At 39.2% G+C, this 22,116-nt stretch overlaps 1 protein-coding gene across 1 annotated transcript in view; it reads right to left on the bottom strand.

Annotated features, from left to right (window-relative positions):
* Positions 1-22,116, bottom strand: part of XKR4 (XK related 4) — a 436,625-nt gene that overhangs the window by 144,611 nt on the left and 269,898 nt on the right. The window contains exon 2 of the mRNA XM_077163198.1: positions 6,368-6,567. Within this exon, the coding sequence (XP_077019313.1) occupies positions 6,368-6,567 (200 nt within the window). The remainder of the gene's footprint in view (positions 1-6,367; positions 6,568-22,116) is intronic.

Genomic DNA, 22,116 nt, shown 5'->3' with positions numbered 1-22,116 from the left:
CCAGGAGGTGTGGGAGTAAGAGAAGAAGTCACCAAAGATGATTAGTTTATATTTGATAACATTATTTAAGAAGTCATGGGAATGCAACTTTTTGTAAGAGTTCCATTAAAAATGGTTAATTAAAAAAAAATAGGCTGCAACACTTTCCTGCAGAAATCACATCCATAAAACACTATCTAAGATTTCTACTTCCAGCTTCCTTAACGAGGAAAGAGGAGTGTTTGAAGCTTTCTGAATGTAGAATTCTGGATGATTGTAATTGTCCATCAGTCTCTCACAGTTGCACCACCCAAAACTAACACAAGGGCCAATATTTTAGGGACTTGTTTTCATCAGCTGTTTTCTAAAATGTCTCTTAGCATCGTTTTCAGAGAAACAACTCTCTTCTAGCACTCCTATTTCATTAGTTTATATGATATCTAATTAAATTAAGTAGTTACAATAACAAGAAATTAAAATAAACAGCTTCAGAAACCCAGGTTGACTCTTATTAAGTCTTCAGCTCAACCTGAGGAAGAGAACTGTGCAGGAGGACTAAAGAGGAACCCATTTGGTGAGAAGAGGCAATATGTTAAGGGCACCAGAGAGAACAGTCTACAGAGGGAATGGAGAATTGTTTAGCTGGCATTGGCAAGAGCCCTGAAGTATCATAGAAAGTATCCTTTGGTGTTACGGTTTCCTTTGGTATTATAGTAAGGCTATCATAAGCAATGGCAGATTTGAGTAGAGACTCATGCGTCAGAGAGAAGGATGAGCCTGATGTCCTCTAAGTCTCCCTCCAACTCCAAGTTTGGGATTCAGTGAATCAGACTATCCCACAATGAATCACTGGCTGTTCCAGCAGAGGCAGTGTGGTCCATTAGGGAGGGAGGTTGAGCTAGATGGAATCTGAGGGCTCGTCTCATTTTATATTATCCCATCTAGGAAACGGAACAGCTTACTCTGGAATGCACCCAGATAAATTGGGTGTTGTTCAGTAGATTTTGTGATATCGTTTATAATGGTGCATTATAACTATTAGTAAAAAGTGAACTTCTTAGGACACATTTTTGCACAGAGCTTCATTCAACATAGTGCACATAATAGACATTCAATAAATTTGCTAATTAACTAAAACAGCCCCTGCAAAGTCAATGGATCTAAAGGGGCATGGTACATGCAACATATTCCTGTCACAGACTGGCACTCTTGCCTAGGCTTTTTTCTCCCCTGAAAAGCAGAGGTGGCCCAGGCACAGTCAGAGGAAAGAGGCATTGGGCTGAGGAGGAAAGACTTGGCATCGGGATACCGGGTCCCTTTCCTAATTCAAGCCAGGTAGAGGTAGCTGGGCATGTCTCTATCTCCTTTACCCCAAAGTGGAGCAACTGGAAATCCTACTGTTTAGGCCTTGAGACTCCGTGTCAGGATACAAGAGATGAGGATGCTTTCACGATTCGGGAGTTTCTTTGTGACTCTCCTGAGCTAGTGACAATGTTTTCTGAATGTGTGAGGACAATTAGAAATTTCCCGCAGCCCCTTTTCCTTCCTTCCTTTCACAAAGCATTCAGGATAAACTGTTGGCAATGGGGGCAGCACACAGGGATTTTTGGACTATGAAGAAATGAAAATACAAAGAGGTGTTTTTTCCTGTTCAGAAAAGCTTTCCTGTGGATATGGCCTGGGGGAAGGCATTCATTTGTAACTCACTCTGCACAACAAGGCTAAATATCCTTCGAGTGTAGAATGAGAGTTTCCAATCATGCCAATAAAGCTGGAAATTGGAAATGAAGAAGAACTAATGCCATGTGGAAAAAGTGGAAATGTTGGGATTGGTGGATGGGGACTCATGGCATCTGATGAAGACTTGAGTTGTTTTGTTTTTGTATCTAGATGTTTCCTCTGCAAGGAAGCACTGTCTGTGCATGGTGGCTCCCCTGCACAGGCATTCACAATTGACCGTGACAGCCAGGTGGTTGGGTGGCTTGCTGTCTGGCTGTGAATTACAAATACTCATGACCCTACATAGCCCCTGGGAGACTCCGTAGAACACGCTCTTGGACCACGTAGTCCGAAACTGCCAGCTAGCTGGGGAAGACCAATGGTTATCTGCAAATGAATTCATATCTTCTCTACCAACTACGTGAGGCTGGTTCCATGCAACCCAAACCCAGTATTGTAAGAATCACAATACCACAACTAAAAACCACTTTAGAGACTGTCTAGCCCAACCTGCTCATTTTACAGGTGTTTGGGATGATCCAAAGCCCAGGTGGGATCACTCAGACAGTTCACCTACCTTTGCTGGCATCATTCAGGTAGAATCAGAGTTTCTAAATTCTTCGGTGATATGCCCTAAGTGCTGTTTGTTTTGGGCAGTCTAAGGACTTTTTAACTTGGCTGTTCTCCACCATTTCAGACTCAAAATAGCTGAAATTTTTCCCTCCCCCAAAGGGCTTCTCTTCCTCCTGCTCTCCCAGCTTTCATTTTCACTGCATATCTTCACTGTCAGATAGGCTCAAGCCAAATGTTTCTTTCTTTTAGTCCACAACTTGTCTGCAAAAAGGTCTGGCAAGTCTCTCTTTACAATGCTCCTTGCATTTCCTTTCTAACACAGACCCCTCAGTTGAGGATTTTATGATGTCACATTGGGATTCTTTTTCCTGCTTTCAGAGGTCTTCCAAAAATTCCACATTATTTCCTTGCTCTAAAAATAAGGACCCCTGCAACTTACTGAGTCAGAAATGCACTTTTTTGTAAGATCCCTATTTGCACTTTAAAGTGTGAGAAGTCCTATGCCATGTACCAAAGTTTTTTGCCAAATATCTCACATGTATGATCTCATTTAAGCCCCACAATCCTATGAACCCAGCAGAGATGAACAGTTTGAGACTTAGCGAAGAGCAAGAAGGTTACCTGAGTTCACAGGCAAAGGTTCAGGATGCTGTGAGGAATATTAATGAGGGAGCAAAGAATTAGAATGGGGGTATAGTATGGTCAGGACAAGCTTCCGGAGGAAGATAAGCTGGATTCTGGAAGATGAGTGAGAATCAGGCAAGCAAAGGGGTGTGGAGACAGAGTGATGAGCTTGGGGGTGGTTGAGATGGGAAAGGTTATGTCGTACAGACGTTTCCACATTTAAAAGGTAAAAAGAACAACTAAAGAAACAATGATAATTAAATACATACATGATTCTGGCAGGATCTCATAATGGAAGAGAAAAAGCTCAAAAGGACGTTATTGGGACACAAGAGTAGATGTATAGACTGTAAACTTGACGTCAATTTTAAATTTGCTGAGCGTGTGTCATATTATGTTTGAGGCAAAAGTGTGGAGTAAAAAGAACCGGATGTTCAGGTTTAAGGATCAGGTCTGGCCTGATTCTTGGTCTCAAAACAAGAGCTGTACTCTCCTTGCTGGGACAATTCAACCCAGGAAAATTTAAGCTTTACCTAAACAGCTTTCAACTCAGCACAACGGGCTGTCACTGACTTATTTATTCAATAACTAAGCAGAGCTGAGAGAGGATTTTCACAACCATTGGTGTTTTAGACTTGCACCAACTTCCATAAAGAGAGTATAATGTTTAGTATCAGGTTTTAAAGGTCATAGTTCTTGCTTAATTTTCATGCATTTTTAAGGGGGTGTGTTTCAGAGAGTGGTATATGGTTGTAACTGTATTTTAAAAAAGAAATTTTCTTACTGTTCTGAAAAATAATAATTCTAGACATGATCACAGGTGGATATGCCTTGCAGACTTAGGATGAATCTCTACTTGTTCAATAAGAACATTTTAGAGATTTTTAATTAAAAGCTATTTGCAAATACTTCACAGGTTTCATGCCTGTTGGTTATTTGCATTCATAGCAGAGGGTTGTGTATTTACATTTAAATCCCAAGAATCTTTTACTATTAAAGATGTATGCAAATGCATGTCAGCCTAGACTCTTTTATCACGTTTACCAGAAGGGAAAAGCTCCATTCTTGTAACTCACATCGATTTAACTTATAAGCTGTTTCATTTGTAAGTGGGATCATCTATCAGCATAGAGCTGTATTTAGAAACTCTCTCCACGAAGACTCCTTTCTCTAGAAAATGCAGAAGAAATCAGAGTTTTGCCTGAGCTGGTCTTCATTTGCTTGAAAGTTGTTTGAGGATGTTTGTCTGTTTGCTGTCAGGTATTTTGACTCTTCGGTCTTTTAACACAACCTTCTGTTTGCTACCCCTGCTAAAAAGCAGTGGCAGTCAGATTAGCTAGAGGGCTTATTCCTCATTTTGTTTCAAGGACCTGCACTGATCCCTGTGACCTTTGGATCAACCTGTCTTTTGTCCGCCTTGAACAATGCAGAATATATGTTCCCTACTGCCTTCTGCAATTTGACAGCAAGGCTGGCCTTAGCCAAAGATGTGAACTGACATGTAAATTTTGTAGTGTGCTTGGAATAAACATGTGGAGCTTTGGAGAAAAGCTGAAGTGACTAGCTGTTAAGAAAGAAGCACAACCTTAAGAACCACAAATTTTGATTTCCTATCATTAGGACATATAATCAGATAAAGACTAAGGATTGCCTTTTCTTCATTTTTCTGCCTATGTAACTTTACGTGAAGTTTTCAAATTGAAGTGATCTTAATTTCATAGACCTTCTCTCTTGCCTTTCCTCCTTCATTTCTACTATCTTCAGGGTAAAAAGTTCTCTTGATTTTCTAAATTTTTTAGGAAACTGGTAGAGACACTCAGTGACCCAGGGTCAGAAGAAGGTGGCTTGCAATCTTCCACAGCTTTGCTTAGTTTTTCCTCCTTGAGAGACCTTTAAATTCTATAACTTTACCAAGGATTTGGCAAGTTGTTTTGGAGATGAGCAATGGATTCTTTGATGGAGATCTAACTTGACAATGCCTTTCAATTTCACTCGTGTCCTTATTTACAGATGATTTTCTAAAGCCTATGTTTGGCCTTACATACTTCCTGGACACTCATGGATTCAGAGATGGACCAGATTGAGCAAGGCATTGGAGACCACCCAAGTTAAATTGTGGCCTTTCCACTTGGGAAACCTGGTCCCAAGAGAGATCAAGTTGCTTTGCACAGTGAGGCAGGAATATGACCAGAGACAGTCTCCATGTATCCTGCTCGTGGTCCACCTCAACTAATTTTATAGTCTTCCCCTGTCCCTCTGATCCACACGTTTCTATCCTGTTTCTGTGCAAACACCTCACTTTTTCTTCCTTCTGATTTAATTTCTAGATTTTGAGAACCACACTTCAAGGTTCTCTTTGACACTGTTCTCAAACTTCTTGGACTGAAGCTACTGATTGGTGCAGGAATCTCTGAATAAATGGTAATTGGCTCCTAGTAAACCCTCCTTCTTTTATGCAGAAAATACAATGAAAGCCCTTAGTCTAGGCTACTGTGCTCCTTGCATAAAAGGTTAAGACAATATTGCAGAGATGTCCCAGCCTAACCAGATCAAGTATCAAATGAGAGCATGACTGGGGTTATAGCAACATGTGTGAATAGAAGGAAGCCCAGCAACATTCGGCTGAGAATTAAACAGACACGCAAACGCAATATAATACATTAACTGCTTATCAACATCTATATGCTTTTGAGATTAACAAGTTGCCAGGAAACAGTTATACAGAAAATGGCAGCCTAGCCCATCACCCATCCACTCATCCATTTACCTCTCCACTCAATCTGTCTCAGGTTCTTCCTGCCTTATTCCAGAAAGGCCCCAAGGCAACATCAGGGCAGCTCTGTTATAAATGGAATAGCCTTAATGATGAGGTTATTGAGCAAAACAACAAGACACAAAAATATTAATCTGATAGGAACATCAATCTTATAAAACTTGGATGGACATAAACCATATATTATTAAATATAGACATTTTTCTCCATATGACCTTCTTTCTTTAAATATGTTACTCCCTACCATTTCCTTTCAATATAGATAGCTTTCCCTCTCTCTGTTTTCCTCCATCTCTCTATAAAAATATATATGTATATGCACATTAAATCTACATCTCTCTCTATCCATCTCTCTGTCTGTCTGTCTATCTATCTATCTATTTTGCTCTCTTTGTAACTTTTGGAAATTATTCCATCATTAGAGCCAGAAAACCTCTGATGACTATTTTCCCATATTGACAAAATGTACGGTCATAAAGACTATTTTCTAAGAGGCAGCTAGAGGGCTATAAGTAAGCCATGACAAGTTATGGCAAAGAAAATATCATGTATCATTCACAAATTCAGGTGTAAAACAGCAGGTATTTTACACCGTGGCCCATGTATCAAAGGGCATTAGTACAGTTCCATGGGTGTTGATAAAGTAGCCAGAGAAACATTTCCCATAATACAGAAACCAAATTGTAAGCAAGCCCTTACCTTGGAGGGCCTGTAAGCTATGAGTCTGTACGATAATGCAGAGCTGCAGGACCAGCTGGGGTGCGCTTTCCAGAAAGGTGGCTAGCAAATGCAGCATACTCACATCTGCATACTCATACACCATTTTCCAGTAAAACCTCCATCTGTCATTCTCCCCACTCTGTCGGCTTCGAATACCTAAGTATATTGTGTGGAAATATCTGGAAAGAAAACATGGAGAATAAGAGAGAGATGAGTGATAATTGTATCACTCAAGCACCAGGTTGTTGTTTTTCCTTTTCCATGCAAGTCATCATATGCAAGCACCTTGGTGGCTTATAACCTAAGGCCCAGAGCCAACAGTTTAGTAATATCCTTATTCATAAATGCTGAGTGCGATGTTAGTTCTTATGAAATGCATTCCATTGAATTGTAGTATGAAGAAGAGTAGGGTGAAATGTAAGTGGAAATTCAGGTAGAGCAGGAACTTGCTGCTTAAAAAAATCTACACATGTCCTTTCTGGTTAGTTCATCTATATGCTCAACAGTTTGCATGAAATGAATTTCTTCCAGGATATAGAAAGTCTGACAAAATAAAACATATGTGCTGGTAAAGCATTATGATGTCTTTAAAAATTATCATAGAAAATTTCAAAAATGTACAAAAGAGGAAAAACTAAATAATAAATCCATTATAAAGCAATCAATAAGATTAAGTAATTATCAATATGGTGTTGGTCTTTTTTCATTTATACCTCCATTTACTCTGGGCCACCAGATTAGTTTGAAGCAAATCCTAGAGCTCTTATTTAATCTGTAAATATTGAAACATTAAAATAAAACATTAAAATGTTTTCAAAATAGACACTTTAAGACCATAATCATGATCATATTTGCAAATAATAACAATAATTCTTTGATGTGATCCAATGCTGTGATCATATTTTTCTGGCCACAGCCTTAGAAAAGTGCTTCTGCTCTCTGGATGGGCATTCCCACCTCAGCACCCTGCTTTTATGGTTCCCATGCCTTGAAATGACGCCCCACACCCTTTATCAACCTGGAATTTCTATTCTTTTATAAGACACAATGAATCCTCTATGAATCCTCTCCTGTACCCTCTTCCCACCCAGAGAAAAATAGTCATTCCAATCCCCAGCATGAACTATCATGATTCACCAACTTTTTTTTTTTTTTTTTTTTGCATTGATTCATTTGTGAGCTCATCTCTCATCCCAGAACATAAACTTCTGGAGAGAAAAGAATGTCATTTGTCTTTGTACCTCATGTCTATCTCAGTTTCCGAGGAATAGGCACTCGATTAATTCATTTCCTTTTATTCATTCAATGAGTATTCAGTGTGAGCACATGTGATATTTGCAATTTAAAATTTTTCTATAAGGGAGATGGAAAGTCACTGGAGAATTTGAGCAAAAGAATGAGGTATCTGACCTGTGTTTTAGCAGGATAAACATGGCCATTGATTGTGTGGAAAACAGAGTGAAGTAAGGCAAGGAAGATGGAGGAGTCCACTAATGTGATAATGCAGGTGAGATGAAATGTTGCTTCATATTGGTGATGAGAAGGCGGCAAGGTTGGAAGGTATTATGAGAAGAGGACACTGACATGTTTGCATATAAAGTGGACAAATTAATACATGCTCAACTTTCTTGTGGTTATCATAGAAGTTTTAAATCCAAGAGCTCAATGGTATTAATGAAGACTGTGGCACTTCCACAAAGGCCTCCCTGAGCTGTTTTATTTCTGTTTTCACCAGGGGAGGAGATTATGCATGCTCTCAGCTCCCTGCTGCCACTGGCTAAAATGCTACAAATGGTTCTCCCAGGTCTGTGGCTGGTACAATGAAACACCTGCTTTCGTAGTGACTTGAGGTCACAGTTAACCTGGTACTGGCATGCTTCTTCCCTGGGACCAAAACAAATCTGACCTCATGGAGTTCCACATAATAAGCCACACAATGAAGCCTTCCAATAGTGCACATGCAGAGTTCCAACACCTGCCAGCCATGGATGGCCAGAAAAGCAATTACGGGCCCTGGATGGGTAGTTTTAAATTGCCTGAAGTTTTACTTAGGAAGAAAGTTCCCATCTAAATCCGGAGGGCATCACCACAGGATTCTATGTCTTATGGTGAAGATTCAGTAAAATACCTTTAAAGCAAATACTGGAATCCATCCCTAGAATTCCCAGCTCTTATCTTAAACTATAAAATTACAATGTAAAATGGAAGGGATTTAAAGGTCAGTTGTGGGAGTTTATGTAGTTGGGAAAAGGCAGGGCTGGACCGAGATCCCAGACCTTCTATTGCCATGGTCTCCCATTGCACTCATCCAAGTCTAATTGTCCTGAACTCGCCATATGCAAAAAATACTCAGACAAAATTTCTGACTATGGCTATGTTTCTTCTGAGTCTTGTTTGTGTTTCCTGCTGAGAGACAACAGGTGTGGAGGTTAAGAGCTCTAGTTTTGGAGGCAGAACAGAAATCCCAATCATGGCTCTGCCAGTTTCATAACTCTGGGGACTTATATTCTCTAAGCTCTAGGTTTTCCTTCTACATAAAAAAGAAGATGATGAGGTAATTAGAAATATGATGAGGCAATGTACATAAATTGCCTAGTAAGCAGTCAATAAGTGCTAAGTGTCTTCAGAAATAAGCTTTTCTGTTTTTTCAGAAGTAAAGTGGAGAATAACAATGGTCCCCTAATCTTTGGGTTTTCCTTTCAGCTGCCTGGCATCTAAATAACCTTTAGGCTGAAGGAGATGTGAGGGTCACGATATCTCAAGGAGCTCAGACTCTATGGCACTCATTCCCTATATCCTATCTTCTCTCTCTCTCTCTGTCTCTCCCTTTTCCTCTATCCCCCTACCTATCTGTCCATCCATCTTTCTCCATCATCTATTTGTCTTTCTATATTATTTCTCTGTCTCATCTATCATCCATACATTTACTCAACTATCCATCTATATATCCTTCTTTGTTAGTCTTTCTAGAAAGAAACTAAACTAAAATAACTCCAGTGCTCAAAGAAATATTCTTGATACGTACCAACAAAGGCGATAATATTAATCAAATGTTATATATTGTGGGAAGTTGAATTATGTACCCCAACACATACATGTTCTGAATCGTTTTTAAAAAAGAAATGTTACTGAGATATAGTCACACAGCATACAATCCATCCAAAGGATACAATCAAAGGCTCACATAGCTCATCACCACATTCACTTTTTTATTACCACATAGTTGTGCATTCATCACCATGAACATTTGTGTCACTCTGGAAAAAGAAATACAAAGAAAACTCCATACATTCCATACCCCTTACCCCCTCTCACATTGACCACTAGTATTACCATCTACCCATTTTTTAATGTTTACCCCTAATACCCCACTATTATTTAATTATTTTTGTCCTTATTTTTTTACTCGTCTGTCCATATCCTGGATAAAGAGAGCATCAGCCCCCAGGTTTTCACAATCACACCTTCACATTGTAAAAGCTATATAGAGTGAAAGCTACTGGAATACAGTTCACATGTTCTGAACCTTAATTTACATCCCTGTGGGTATGATCCTATTGTAACAGGACATGAAGGAGATGTTTTTTTCACTTAAGATGTGGCCAGCTGAATGAGAGTGGGTCCCAACCTAAATTATTGGAAGCTTTTAAAAGAGAAGACCACAGGGAAAAGCAGTAGTCTAGGCACCAGAAGAGCAAACAGAGAGAGGACATTGCCTTGTAGTGATGGAAAGCAGAGATAAAAGTCAAGCAGCCCCATGGAACCCTAGCAGCCAGCACCAGAATGCTACGATCTTTGGGGAGAAAGCAAACTTTGTCGAATCTGGATTTTGGGTTTCTCTTAGCCTCAAAACCTCATAAATTTCCATTGTATGTTTCTGGTGACAGCAGCTCAGGCAAACTAATATGCATGTTAACATTCAAAATGTGTTTAAAACAGTATGCAGATGAGAACTTGCTTGTTAAATGTTTCTTATTTTGTATGAAAAGTGGTACCTCTGAGTGGACATTTCATTTAGTTCCACCAAGCTTGTGTTTGTTTTCTGTCACAATTTCTAGCATCATGAAAAAGAAGCCAAATCATTCCACACAGGGACAAAGACAAGAGGAGATAGATACTGCAAAATAATTAAAGTAACACAAGTTGTTGATTTAATGAACACTCTGCTTTCTTGTTCCTTGAATCATATAATGTCTCTTATTTATTGATATAAATTAGTTCTCAAAATCTGATCCTTGAATATAGGGCCGGCTCTGACAGAGTGAAAGTCTTCCCACAGCATTTATTCTTGGCTTTTGCTTCATTCCCTTAGGGCCACATCATGATTAATTGCATGCTTCAGCTTGACTAGGTTATGGTATCTAACATTTGGTCAAACACTGGCCAACTTGCTACTGTGAAAGATTTGCATCTACAATCAGTTAATTGCATTTACAGTTGATTGCATATATGATCAACAAAAGAAATTTCCTTCATCAATGAAGATAATCTCCTCATCCAATCAATTGGATGTCTTAAAAGCCAGAACTGAGGGTTTCAGAGGCCAGAAGATGAATTTCAGCATTGGCTCTTGGAATTTCCAGCCAGCCAGCTTTCCCTGGGGAATTCAGACTAAATATTTCAACATTACCTTTTATAGTATCCAGCCATGCCTGCCCTGTGGAATTCAAACTTGCTAGCCACTGAAGCTATAATCAGACTTGCTGGCCACCAAAGTTATAACAAATCTCTTAATACATTCTCTCTCTCTCTCTCTCTCAAATACACATACACACACACATTTTGTGGTCCCCTTTCTTTGGAGAATCCTGACTTATATAGACCAAATTCAATTAATCTTTTCTACTACAACTTTTCAAATATGAAAATGTCTTTAAGTCTTAGATAGGTTCCTTTTTATTCCCATCCCTGCTTTAAGTACCATTCCTCCTGTGACAATCCAACCTCACAACGACTTAAATTTCTTTTCCAGAAGGCTTATAAATTTAATTACCTTAAGAATTCACATAAATATCTGTTATATTTTCCCTCATTGTGAAGCCAAAACTTTGCTCTGCTTTAATGGTCTTAGATTGAATCTCTTTAACACAGATCAACATTTCTAAGTTGTTTGGCCATTTATATAAAACTTATTTCTATATTTTCCCTTGAGCTCCTTTCATTCATTTACTTGATGAATAGCACTTGCATATCCAATTCTGGAACAGATATAAAGGGTGATATTTTTTCCCATTACCAATCAAGGCCCCCAGCAGTGGCAGTGGGGAGGGAAAAAGGTACTACTGGTGAGGGTTGTGTATGTTCAATGCCTGGAAGTTACTAAATCTCAAGATTTCCTTCTTTCTTGAGGAAAATTGACCAGAAGATTGAAGCCTTTGGAATAATTTTATCTGACTGTTTACATATTTTAAACTTACCCATATATATAAATGTGTGTACACACGTGTGTGTATATGTATGTGTGTGTGTTTTGAACATATGAGAGTATATGATATATGCAGAACACGTGCCAAAGGCAATAAAATTAGTGATACAAAATACAGTGGGTATGATCTGAAACATTTTTCAAAAAGCAACTTTCCTTTAGATAAGCTTCATGTTAGGGCATAAAAATAAATCAACGTTTCTCAATTTCAAGTTATCTCATGAAGAATTCAGTCAAATGCCTGATAAATTTTCTGATGAACAAGTCCAGTTCTAAAGAGTAATTGCAGCACTGGAAATGTATACATGGTTAGTTAACTCTATGGTATTATTCTTATCCTCTTTTAACTACTGTGTGGACCTGAAGAAAAGATCAGACTGGAAGCAAAACCAAAGCTGGCAGAAATGTGGCTGGAAAGGGATCAAGGAAACATCTGTCAACTGGATTAAGACCAGTTTCTCCAGAAAAGCTGCTTTAGTGATAAATATTTCTGGGCTTTTGTGTTGATCACTCATTGTGATAGGATTCTCCAGATTTCTTTGCATGATCTTCATGGTTCATTATCACCCAAACCCTTTGTACCTCTCCAGCCTCAGGCCCCTGCACACTTCATGAAGCAGTAAAATTGTCATACTTTCTTTAGGACATGGCTTTTTGCCCCCATCTTTGTGCCTTTTCATGTGTACTTTCACTGGTCTGAAATGGCCTTTGCACACTTATGTTACCTTTTCTTAGAATGGCCTTCTCTCTTTTCTCCATTTATATTTGTGCTTTGAAGCCTTGCAGACATTCATAAACTCTTAAGACCTTCCTTGATGCTGGGATGGAAGAATCACTACCTGCACTTGGCTTTGTTTCTACTTCTGATACTATAGGTCCCTCACTATATTGGAATTTTTTGCTTATATGTTGATTTCCATAATGAACCCTTCCTAGAGTAATGAAAGTGTATTGAATTTGACTGAACTGTTAAAAAAAATCCTAGATTTTATTTCTTTAGAATTAATTATTTTCATGAGATAAGTAGCCTACATCATATCAATTTTTGCTTCGAGTCAGACACAATGGTTTATGATGTGTAACTAACATTTGTATTAGCATGAATATCATGCAATGTCAGGAGTTTTCTACTTTTTCTCAATCAGCAATTGTGGACATCAGAAGTCATGTCCACATTTAGTCATGAGGAAATGTCAGCTTGGGCTTTTCTCAAGTTTGTGTTATGAAAAACAGTGAGAATCAATAACCCATGCAATCACATTGGGTTTTCTTTTGTCTCTTCAATATGTAAATAATGAAAGGAAGGGTGAAATAGAGAATGAGTATTAGCATATACATGTACTATGTACCACACATGTTCCCATTTATTCCTCATAACATGGCAAGATGAATCTACCTCAGTTAAGTGGGGGTAAAAACACACATTTATATTATTTCAACCTCATGCTCTTTCTGTTCTGCCATCGCAACTCCATCTGCAGACTGAGCTGACACCTACCTACCAGTTTAAAAGCAAGCCCTGAAGAGAAACCTTCAGGTCTTTGGTTTTTGTTAAAAATGTTGACCCCTGCCATACAGTTCCCAAATCTACTTCCACAGAGGGTATGGAAAGATGTTTGATTTTAGGTAGACCTGGTTTCATAATAAATTACTTATCAGGACAGGAAATTTTATCTTTGTTGACAAAGAGCCCAAAGTGGCTCTTTCCAAACTAGTAATATCTCCTGTTCTAGAGACAAACTTATCAATGCAGAAGCAAAAGAGGATGATTTGCAATATTTGTTACCAAATTCTGATAAATGGGGGAAAATTGTTAAAGTGCTTAAGGAAGAAGCTAGACTAGCCTTCATTATATTTTGTATCTAACAAATTGCACAGGAGTTACAGAAGTAAATGTAGAGTAAGAGACATGAATTCCTTTTCTAAAATGTCTAGAATGACATAAAAAAGGGTTGTTTTCCAGAGAAGAATCAGCAATATTATTGAAGCTGAAGCACAGTTGTTGAGTTTACCCTCCCATGGAGGTGTTTTTGTTTGTTTAAGTTTAAAATAGTACCAGGTCAAAAGCATTGGAGTTAAGCACTTGCAGGCTTAATCTGAGTTTCAAAAAGAGATTTGAAAGTGATATATCTTCTGTAAAGAATTGCAGCCCTTTTTTCACCCTCATAAGACCATATTTGGTAAGGACTGACAACATGCCAGCTGGGAGACCTGATATCTGGGACTCTGAACCACATGGTACAGAGAACCTCACTGACCAAGGACAGCAATGCAGCAGTGCTTGGAATTGTACGGACAGAAGGAATTTGAGAGGAGCTGAATCCAGCCTGTTGATTGTAGGCAAGTACAATGCCAACATTAGTTTTCACTGTATCCTCTCCTATTAAAGAACCTCATTCTGAATGCATATATAATACATTCAATCAACTAATTTCTCTGCACTTTGTCACATTAATCTCTGAAGGCTGGGAACTCAGAATGCTTGACAGAGATGCAGCATTGGGCCAGCCAGTGGATGATCCATTCAGGGTATCATTTAAGAAGAGAAAAAAAAGTTTCAAAGTTTTGCCATCACGGATGGAATATGTGCTGGGTGTGAGAGCCCAGTGAATTAAATACACAGCTCTCATTAGTGCTAATAGGACGTGGCCTCAATAAGAGTCCACTCGGAAACCTCAATGGGTTCTGCCGCCTTATGAAAGTAAATACATTCAGAAGACATTTGGCCTCCTTATAGAATGGTTGATTCATTTTCTGATAGGGTTATTAATATTGATTGCCTTGGAAATCATGCCAATGGAACATAAAGTTTTACTCCCACGACAAAAAGTCACCAGGCACACTTCTGCATTAACTTTATCAACATAATCTCAAGGCAACAGCATCTTGACCTTGCAATTTTCTCAGTATTTTTGAAGATACATATACACATGTAGATAATTTCTCACCATGCCCACACACAGACAACCATACATAACCCACCCCACATCCCAAGAAGAGGCTCCTAATCATGTCCAGTGATTTCCTCAAGGTTTAAATTGCTGTAAATTCTAAGTTTCTTTTCATCAATATTTTCTAAGTGCAAAAAGTAACTTGGACCAAAGATACAGCCTTCATTGTTACCACCTTCAGACTTAACATAATATGGCAGAAGCTGGAACCTCAGGAATAAAACCCCAAACTTCAGGTATGTCAAGTATTACATAGTTATTATGTGTTTAATCTGAGAGTTGATGTGATGAAGTGATCATTACATACTTGGGAGGAAATGGGACATGTCTGATTCAAGTTTTCAGGTAGTCCATATTTATAACAAATACTTCAATACTTAAATCATATTTGGTCAAATGTATTAACTACTTATATATCTATGGTTGAATCAGAAACCATTAATACTTATGGTGATAGTATGCATATATATTCTCAGTATTCAATTTACATTAAACAATTTAGCTGTTAACAGCCGTAATTCTTACTACCTAAAAAATGCAGAGCAAAATCTGTACAGCAGAGCTTTAAAAAAACAACATTAATAAACAGTGATTCCAGCAAATGGTGTTTTCTTCTGTAACCTGGATACAAGCAAAAGCTATTTGACGCAAAGGAATGAATATATAAATCAATAACAGAGGGAGAAAGGGAAAATTCACAAATATGTGGAAATTAAACAACATATTTTTAAACAAGCAGTGGGTTAAAGAGGAAATCAGGGTCTTATTGTAAAGGGTCCTAGATTGTAAGGTCTTACAGCAGTCATATATATTTAGGAGGTGTAATTGTTATTTCTAAATTCTGAGATACTGAGCTCTTTATGTATAACTGGTTGTTACTTGAAACTTCGGGTATATATGTGACACCTGAGACTCAGAGTTAGAGCACTGAAGCTATGAAAGGCAGCAGAACCCCAGATAGGAACTGTTAAATAGTTGAAAAAATGATCAGACTTCGAGTAGCAATATGAATGAAGGTGATTTTGATAGGACTAAGGTTTATCAGAAAACAGGGTAAAGGGTGATATTGTCCATATTTTAAAACTTTAATTTCTGGTGAGACTAAAGGGAGAGATATTTATTTGGTGCAAGATTTGTATTTTGGGTAGTGCATTTCCTAATTTAACTTGTATGGTCAGTTTAGTTGAACACCATAAGTACATAGAATCCTCAATAGGATGTAAGATTTTGTTGGTTTGTCCAGGTTAGTGTGATGCCCTGATATATCCCAGAGTAATTTGGGCAGTGAATAAAGAAGTACTTGCAATGTCCCCTGGGGAGACTGGGGAGAAAGGAGGAAATATTCAACTTCCCCATTTGAAGAATTTCTGATATTCTTTCAAGCAGTAGGGACAACCAAATCAACAGGCCGAGCCCTTTATCTTGGGGTTTGCCCCTATGAAACTTATTACTACAAAGGATAGGCTAGGTCTACTTAAAATTATGCCTCAGAGTCATCCCCAGAGAACTTTTTTTGTTGCTCAGCTGTGGCCTCTCTCTCTAAGCCAATTTGGCAGGTGAACTCATTGCCCTCCCCACTACATGGGACCTGACTCCCAGGGGTGTAAATCTACCTGGCAATGAGGGCCAGAAATCCTGGGATGAGCTGGGACCCAGCATCAAAAGATTGAGAAAGCCTTCTTAAGAGACAAAAGGGGGAAGAGAGAAATGAGACAAAATAAAGTTTCAGTGGCTGAGAGATTTGATGCAGAGTCAAGAGGTTATCCTGGAGGTTATTCTTATGCATTATATAGTTATCCCTTTTTAGTTTATGATATATTGGAGTGGCTAGAGGGAAGTATCTGAAGCTGTTGAGCTGTGTTCTAGTAGCCTTAATTCTTGAAGATGATTGTATAAAGATAATGTGATCATGTGATTGTGAAAACCTTGTGCTTGGTGTTCCTTGGACAGATGAGTAAAAATATATAGGTAAAAGAAATAAATAATGGGGGGACAAGGGTGAAATAAATTTGGTAGGTGGAAATACTAATGGTCAAGGAGAAGGAGGGGTAAGAGGTATCGTATGTATGAGTTTCTACTTTTTATTTCTTTTTCTGGAGTGATGCAAATGTCCTAAAAATGATTATGGTGATGAATACACAACTATGTGATGATATTGTGAGCCATTGATTGTATACCATGTATGGAATGTATATGTGTGAAGATTTCTCAATAAAAATATTTAAAAAAAAAGCCATTTGATGCAAGCATGTGTGTGTGTATATATACATATGTATATATGTATATGCGCATGTGCGCATATTTAAACCTCAACAGTTGGTATTGTTTCATCAGAAAATTGTATGATCTGTCGCTTTAAGAAGTTCTTTACTGGATATGTTAAACATTGACAATCACAACAATGCATCCTTTTAATACCAGAATGTCAGGTTTCTGCCATCTCCATTTTATGCTGAATAATAGGAAAATGACTTCAGCTTTTACCCTATGTTTTTATGGTGAAAAACTTTTCTGGTTGTTCTTGTTTTAAGATTAGATTGTAGCTCTCACAAATCTTCTAAAGAGGGGACCAGATGTGTATTAAAAGAGAGGGAATGAAATTTGATGACCTTGCATTGGACAAGACCGCCAGGGGCCACAGTCATCAACAAAATGCCTGAGCTGTTCCCCACCCCAGAGGCCAGGGGCTGGGTGCCCCACCTCATACCTGCTGTGCTCGCCCTCCACAGGGCACTAGGTGTGCCTGGCTCACCTGAGGCACAAAGGTTCTATGTTCAAGGACCACCCTCCCAGATGCATTATGGATGTTGGGAATGAGAAAAAAAGCTAGGATTTCCCCAAGAAATCCTAGGATCAGGTAAGACCCAAAACCCATTTTCCTTATTGACCACACTTTTATTCCATCTCCCATTCCCAGGTCAATGCTGCCTCTCAAACTAAGGAACCATGAACTGTATTTCCCTCACCTCTTCTCCTGCCCAAATAAAAAACAACTACAGTTAATGTGGGCCATCACAGAAAAATATATTTTAGTAGCTCACTATCATTGTATATAGCATTGTAAACTATATAAAGTCAACTGATCCTTACTTTGCATCTTGTGTTTGATAATTTCATACTGATTTTTTCATTTTTGTATGAAAAGAAAATTATCTAATAAAAATATCTGTTTATATTTGGTTTGTTTAATTTTCATCTTTAGCTTTCCTAAAGATATTTTATTTGCAGTTACTCTTCACGATTTCCTCCAATCTAGAGGACACCAACAATCTTTTCTCCATCGAATAATTTCCCATTTTTGGCAGTGTGGCCAGGATATTTGGGAATCTTGGAGAAACAGGTAGGAAAGGAAAGCAATCATGGAAGGACTCTTAGAATTTCTAGAAACTCTTCCCTAGCCTTCAAAGAAACCTAAAGAAGCATTTCCTCCATATTACTCTTTTCTTTTCAGCTCCTCTATACCAAGATTTTAATAGTAAAATGTGAATTAAACTGGGGGAAATGGCTTGGAGCAAAATCAGCAGTGATTACTATTTGATATGGTAACTTTAATTCAAGCTTTTCAAATGATGAAGAGACCATGGGCAGAAATTATTCACTTTAAAGAACAAAAAACAGGGATAACAGACTCTTTGTTCTTATTACTGAAGAAATAGTAATTGTGACAGAATCAAAATCTTCATCTTCACTCTGTTTGACATGTTTGATAACAAATAAGGACAATCCCAAGTGTGTGTGCCAGTGTGTGTTTTTTGTATAGTGTTTTATTCTTCTTAAAGACAAGATGTTGCTTTGCAGCTTTTAAATATTTGACCTTAGCAGACTTTCAAACAAAAAACATAACATTTATAGTTAAAAAAATTTAACCACCCATAACTACTAGGATGGCTGTAATTTAGTGAACAGAAAATAGCAATTATTGGTGAGGGTGCAGAGAAATTGGATCCCTTATCCTTTGTAGGTGGAAATGTAAAAGGAGCAGTCACTGCTGTGGAAAATGGTTTGGCGGTTCCTCAAAAAATTAAACATAGAATTACCATAAGATCCGGCAATTCCACTTCTAGGTATACAGCCAAAAGAACTGAAAACAGGAACTCAAGCAGATACTTGTGTACCAGTGTTCATAGTAGCATTATTCACATTTGCCAAAGGATGGAAACAACCCAAGTGTCTAACGACTGATGAATGCAGGAGCAAAATGTGTTATAGCTACACAGTGGAATATCATTGTGCTATAGAAAGGAATGAAGTTCTGATATATACAAGGACATGGATGAACCTTGAAATTATTATGTAGCATGAGGTAAGTCAGACACAAAAGACAAATATCGTATAATTCTACTTCTATGAAACAGCTAGCATAAGTAAATTCAGAGACAGAAAGTAGATTTCAGGTTCCAGGGACTGGAGCGAGGAGGTAATGGGAGCTATTAGGTAACAGGTATTGAGTTTCTGTTTGGGGTCATGAAAAAGTCTTGGCAATGGCTGGTGAAGGTAGAACAACATTGTAAATGTGATGAAAATCAGTGAAGATTACACTTAGAAATGGTTAAAGATGGGAATTTTTTGTTGTATGTCTGTTGCCACAATTGAAAAAAAATCTGAAATCCAGCCAACTCACCACATCCACTGGGGGGCCAAGTTGAGAGGTAGAGGAAGGAGAATGGACCACGAACACTTTATTGTGAGATGCTGGATGGCTCCTGGGTCCTGTCTGAAGAATTCCTGGCCAAAGCACATTACAGGGAATGCTTTCCCAGCACCATTCAATGTTTAGAGCTGTTTAGGTCCAAATGCAGTCATTCAGCTTTCTTTGCCAGACACTTTATCACCATCCATATTATCACCTTATTATAATTTTATTGTTTAATCATTCATTCATCCCTTCTAGGCGAGAGGGTTTCAAGCTACATCTCTCCAGAATTTTGGCAGAATGAGACAGTACATGGTACACTACTGTGGAAAGATGGGTACAGAAGAACCCAAGGGCAGGTTGGATGGGGTCAAACGTGTTTGGGGGTTTGTGAATCTGAGGCTTTATTTGTGAGCAGCTGCTCCCTTTCCGCTTGAATCCTTGGAGCCTGTGGGTCTTTCTTCCTCTGAGATCATCACTTGCACCCTGTGGGGCAAGATTCTGAGATGAGAATAGTAAATGTTTTCCTGCTCCAAGCTCACACTGGTCTGGGATCTATGGCATTTTTCCTCTGCGCACCTACTTCCTGATAGAGGAGAGACAGAAGGCTCCCTAGCTGCAGTTTTAGAGGTTACATTTTCAGTTCAGCAAGAGGAGAGCATGCAAGTTTCTGCAGGCAGTTGTGCTTGCTCCAACGAGAGAAGTAGCATCTCCTGGGGAGTGGCTCCCTAATGATACAGGATAGAGAGGTCCCTGGGGATGACTCTAGGATAGGCGGAAAGACTTTTCCACATCATTATAGAAATAATTATTTCCTCTGTCCTGTTTGTTCATACTCCAGGGAAAACTATCATATCACAATTGTATAAGAATTTGCTGAATAGGATGTGAAAAAAAAAATGTGCTAGTCATGGCAGAGCATCCCCCATCCAAACAGTCGTGCAACGGACAGAGTCCTTTTTAGAAAACTGGAATCATAGCTTGCAGGATCACCTACCAAGCTAGTTACTGTGTTTTCCCCCTGGGAATTGTGCCTAGGAACAAAAGTTCAGACTTTCCAGAAAGAAAGTCCCCTCTGACTAAAACAATGAGTTCATTCACTCATTCATTCATTCATCAAATATTATTGAAACACCTATTCAGAGAGAGTAGTTCCTCTCCACTCTGGGAACATGGCAGTGACTGAAATACACATATATACCAGTGAAGGAGAAAGGTGATAAACAAGATGAACAAGCACACGATAAAATATTTTAACTCATGGTAAGTATCAAGGGAAAAATTTAGCAAGGAAGAAATATGAAGAGTGTTGGAGCTTGCCAACTTGGATATGTGGCCAGGGAAATTCCCCTAAGAGATGAAATCAGGATCAAAATCCAAAGGAGGGAAAGGAAGCAAGCAAGCCCTTTTTGCTGAAAATCTGAGGGAAGAACAGTTCAGGTGAGAGGACAGGAGGTAGGAGGCTCTAGAATATTCCAGGAGCAACAGGTGGTGGGGTTGGTCCCAGCAGAGCAGTGGGAGGTAAGTTCAGAGAGGAGCTGAGGGGTCCAATCTTCTACTCTGAGTGAGAGAGGAAGCAATGTGAGGGCTTTGACATTTCACAAGGACCCTTCCCAGCTGCGGTGCTGAGGACAGAGTGAAGGGGGGCACGTGTAGAGCCTACTGGGGAGCCTACTGCAATCACTTTAACAAGTGATGATGACTGGATTTGGGTGGCAGCAGTGGAGGATGAGGCAGATTCTGGGAATATATTTTGAAGTTGGAGCCAACAGGATTTGAGGCTGAGTCAGATGTGAGGGTTAAGAGAAAGAGGAGTCAAGGCTGATTCCAAGATTTGTACTCTGAGCCTTTGAGAAATTGAAAAACTCAGATGAGCAGATGAGCTGGTGATGATGAGCTTTGGACCTGCTAAATTTGTAGTGCTTCTTAAATATTCCAGCAGAGGACTTGAGTAGGCAGTTGGGTGGAGGAGGCTGGAATCTGGGTCTAGCCTGAGGGATTATGTGGGCATCATTGCAGTATTTGAAGCTATAAGATGAGATGAGGTCATCCTCAAATACAGTGAAACTGCCAACTTGGCCTGTCTCCTTACTGGGAGTGGGTTTGATGCCCACCAAGAGAGATGGTTTTACTTCCAAAGGCACAGTGCCTGAATACACTAGATCTTCTATGGGCAGGTGGTCCAGCTTCTCCTGGACAAGTATGTATACTCAGAGGTCTCTCGCTTCCCAAAGCCCTGTGTGAGGCATAAGGGCCAGTTGTCTGCCTAAGGGAGCACAGGGTTATTTCAAACAGGTAGGAGCAAGGCGAACAGTGTGGGCATGAAACTAACATGATAATAAGGCTCCCAGAGTGTCACCTTTTCTTAGTGACTGTGTTGGTAATAAAGACACAGTCAATTTCAGAAATTTCTTCCTCGTAAAGTAGCCAGAAATGTCTGGGCTGCCCCTTAACTGGACAGGGAAGAGATGAATCTCAGAAGATCCAAGCCTTTGCCCTGACAAGTGTGGGCTAGGATGCTGAAATGTCCCTGGTCCCCTCGCACTCCCTGCCCCGGTACACACTGAGGGTTTTCTCTCAGCCCACATGTGGGGCTGACTGGAAGGCCTGGGTGCTATTGCCCTGGGCACAGCTCTCCACCCCAACCAGTGGAAATGAGAGGATCAAGACCCTAGTTTCCTCACCCATCAGGTGACGTAAAGCTGAAGTGCCGCCTCGC

Source organism: Tamandua tetradactyla, chromosome 6 (genome assembly GCF_023851605.1).
Source record: "Tamandua tetradactyla isolate mTamTet1 chromosome 6, mTamTet1.pri, whole genome shotgun sequence".
Classification (NCBI taxonomy): Eukaryota; Metazoa; Chordata; class Mammalia; order Pilosa; family Myrmecophagidae; genus Tamandua; species Tamandua tetradactyla.
This window is presented reverse-complemented; position numbering and strand designations above follow the sequence as displayed.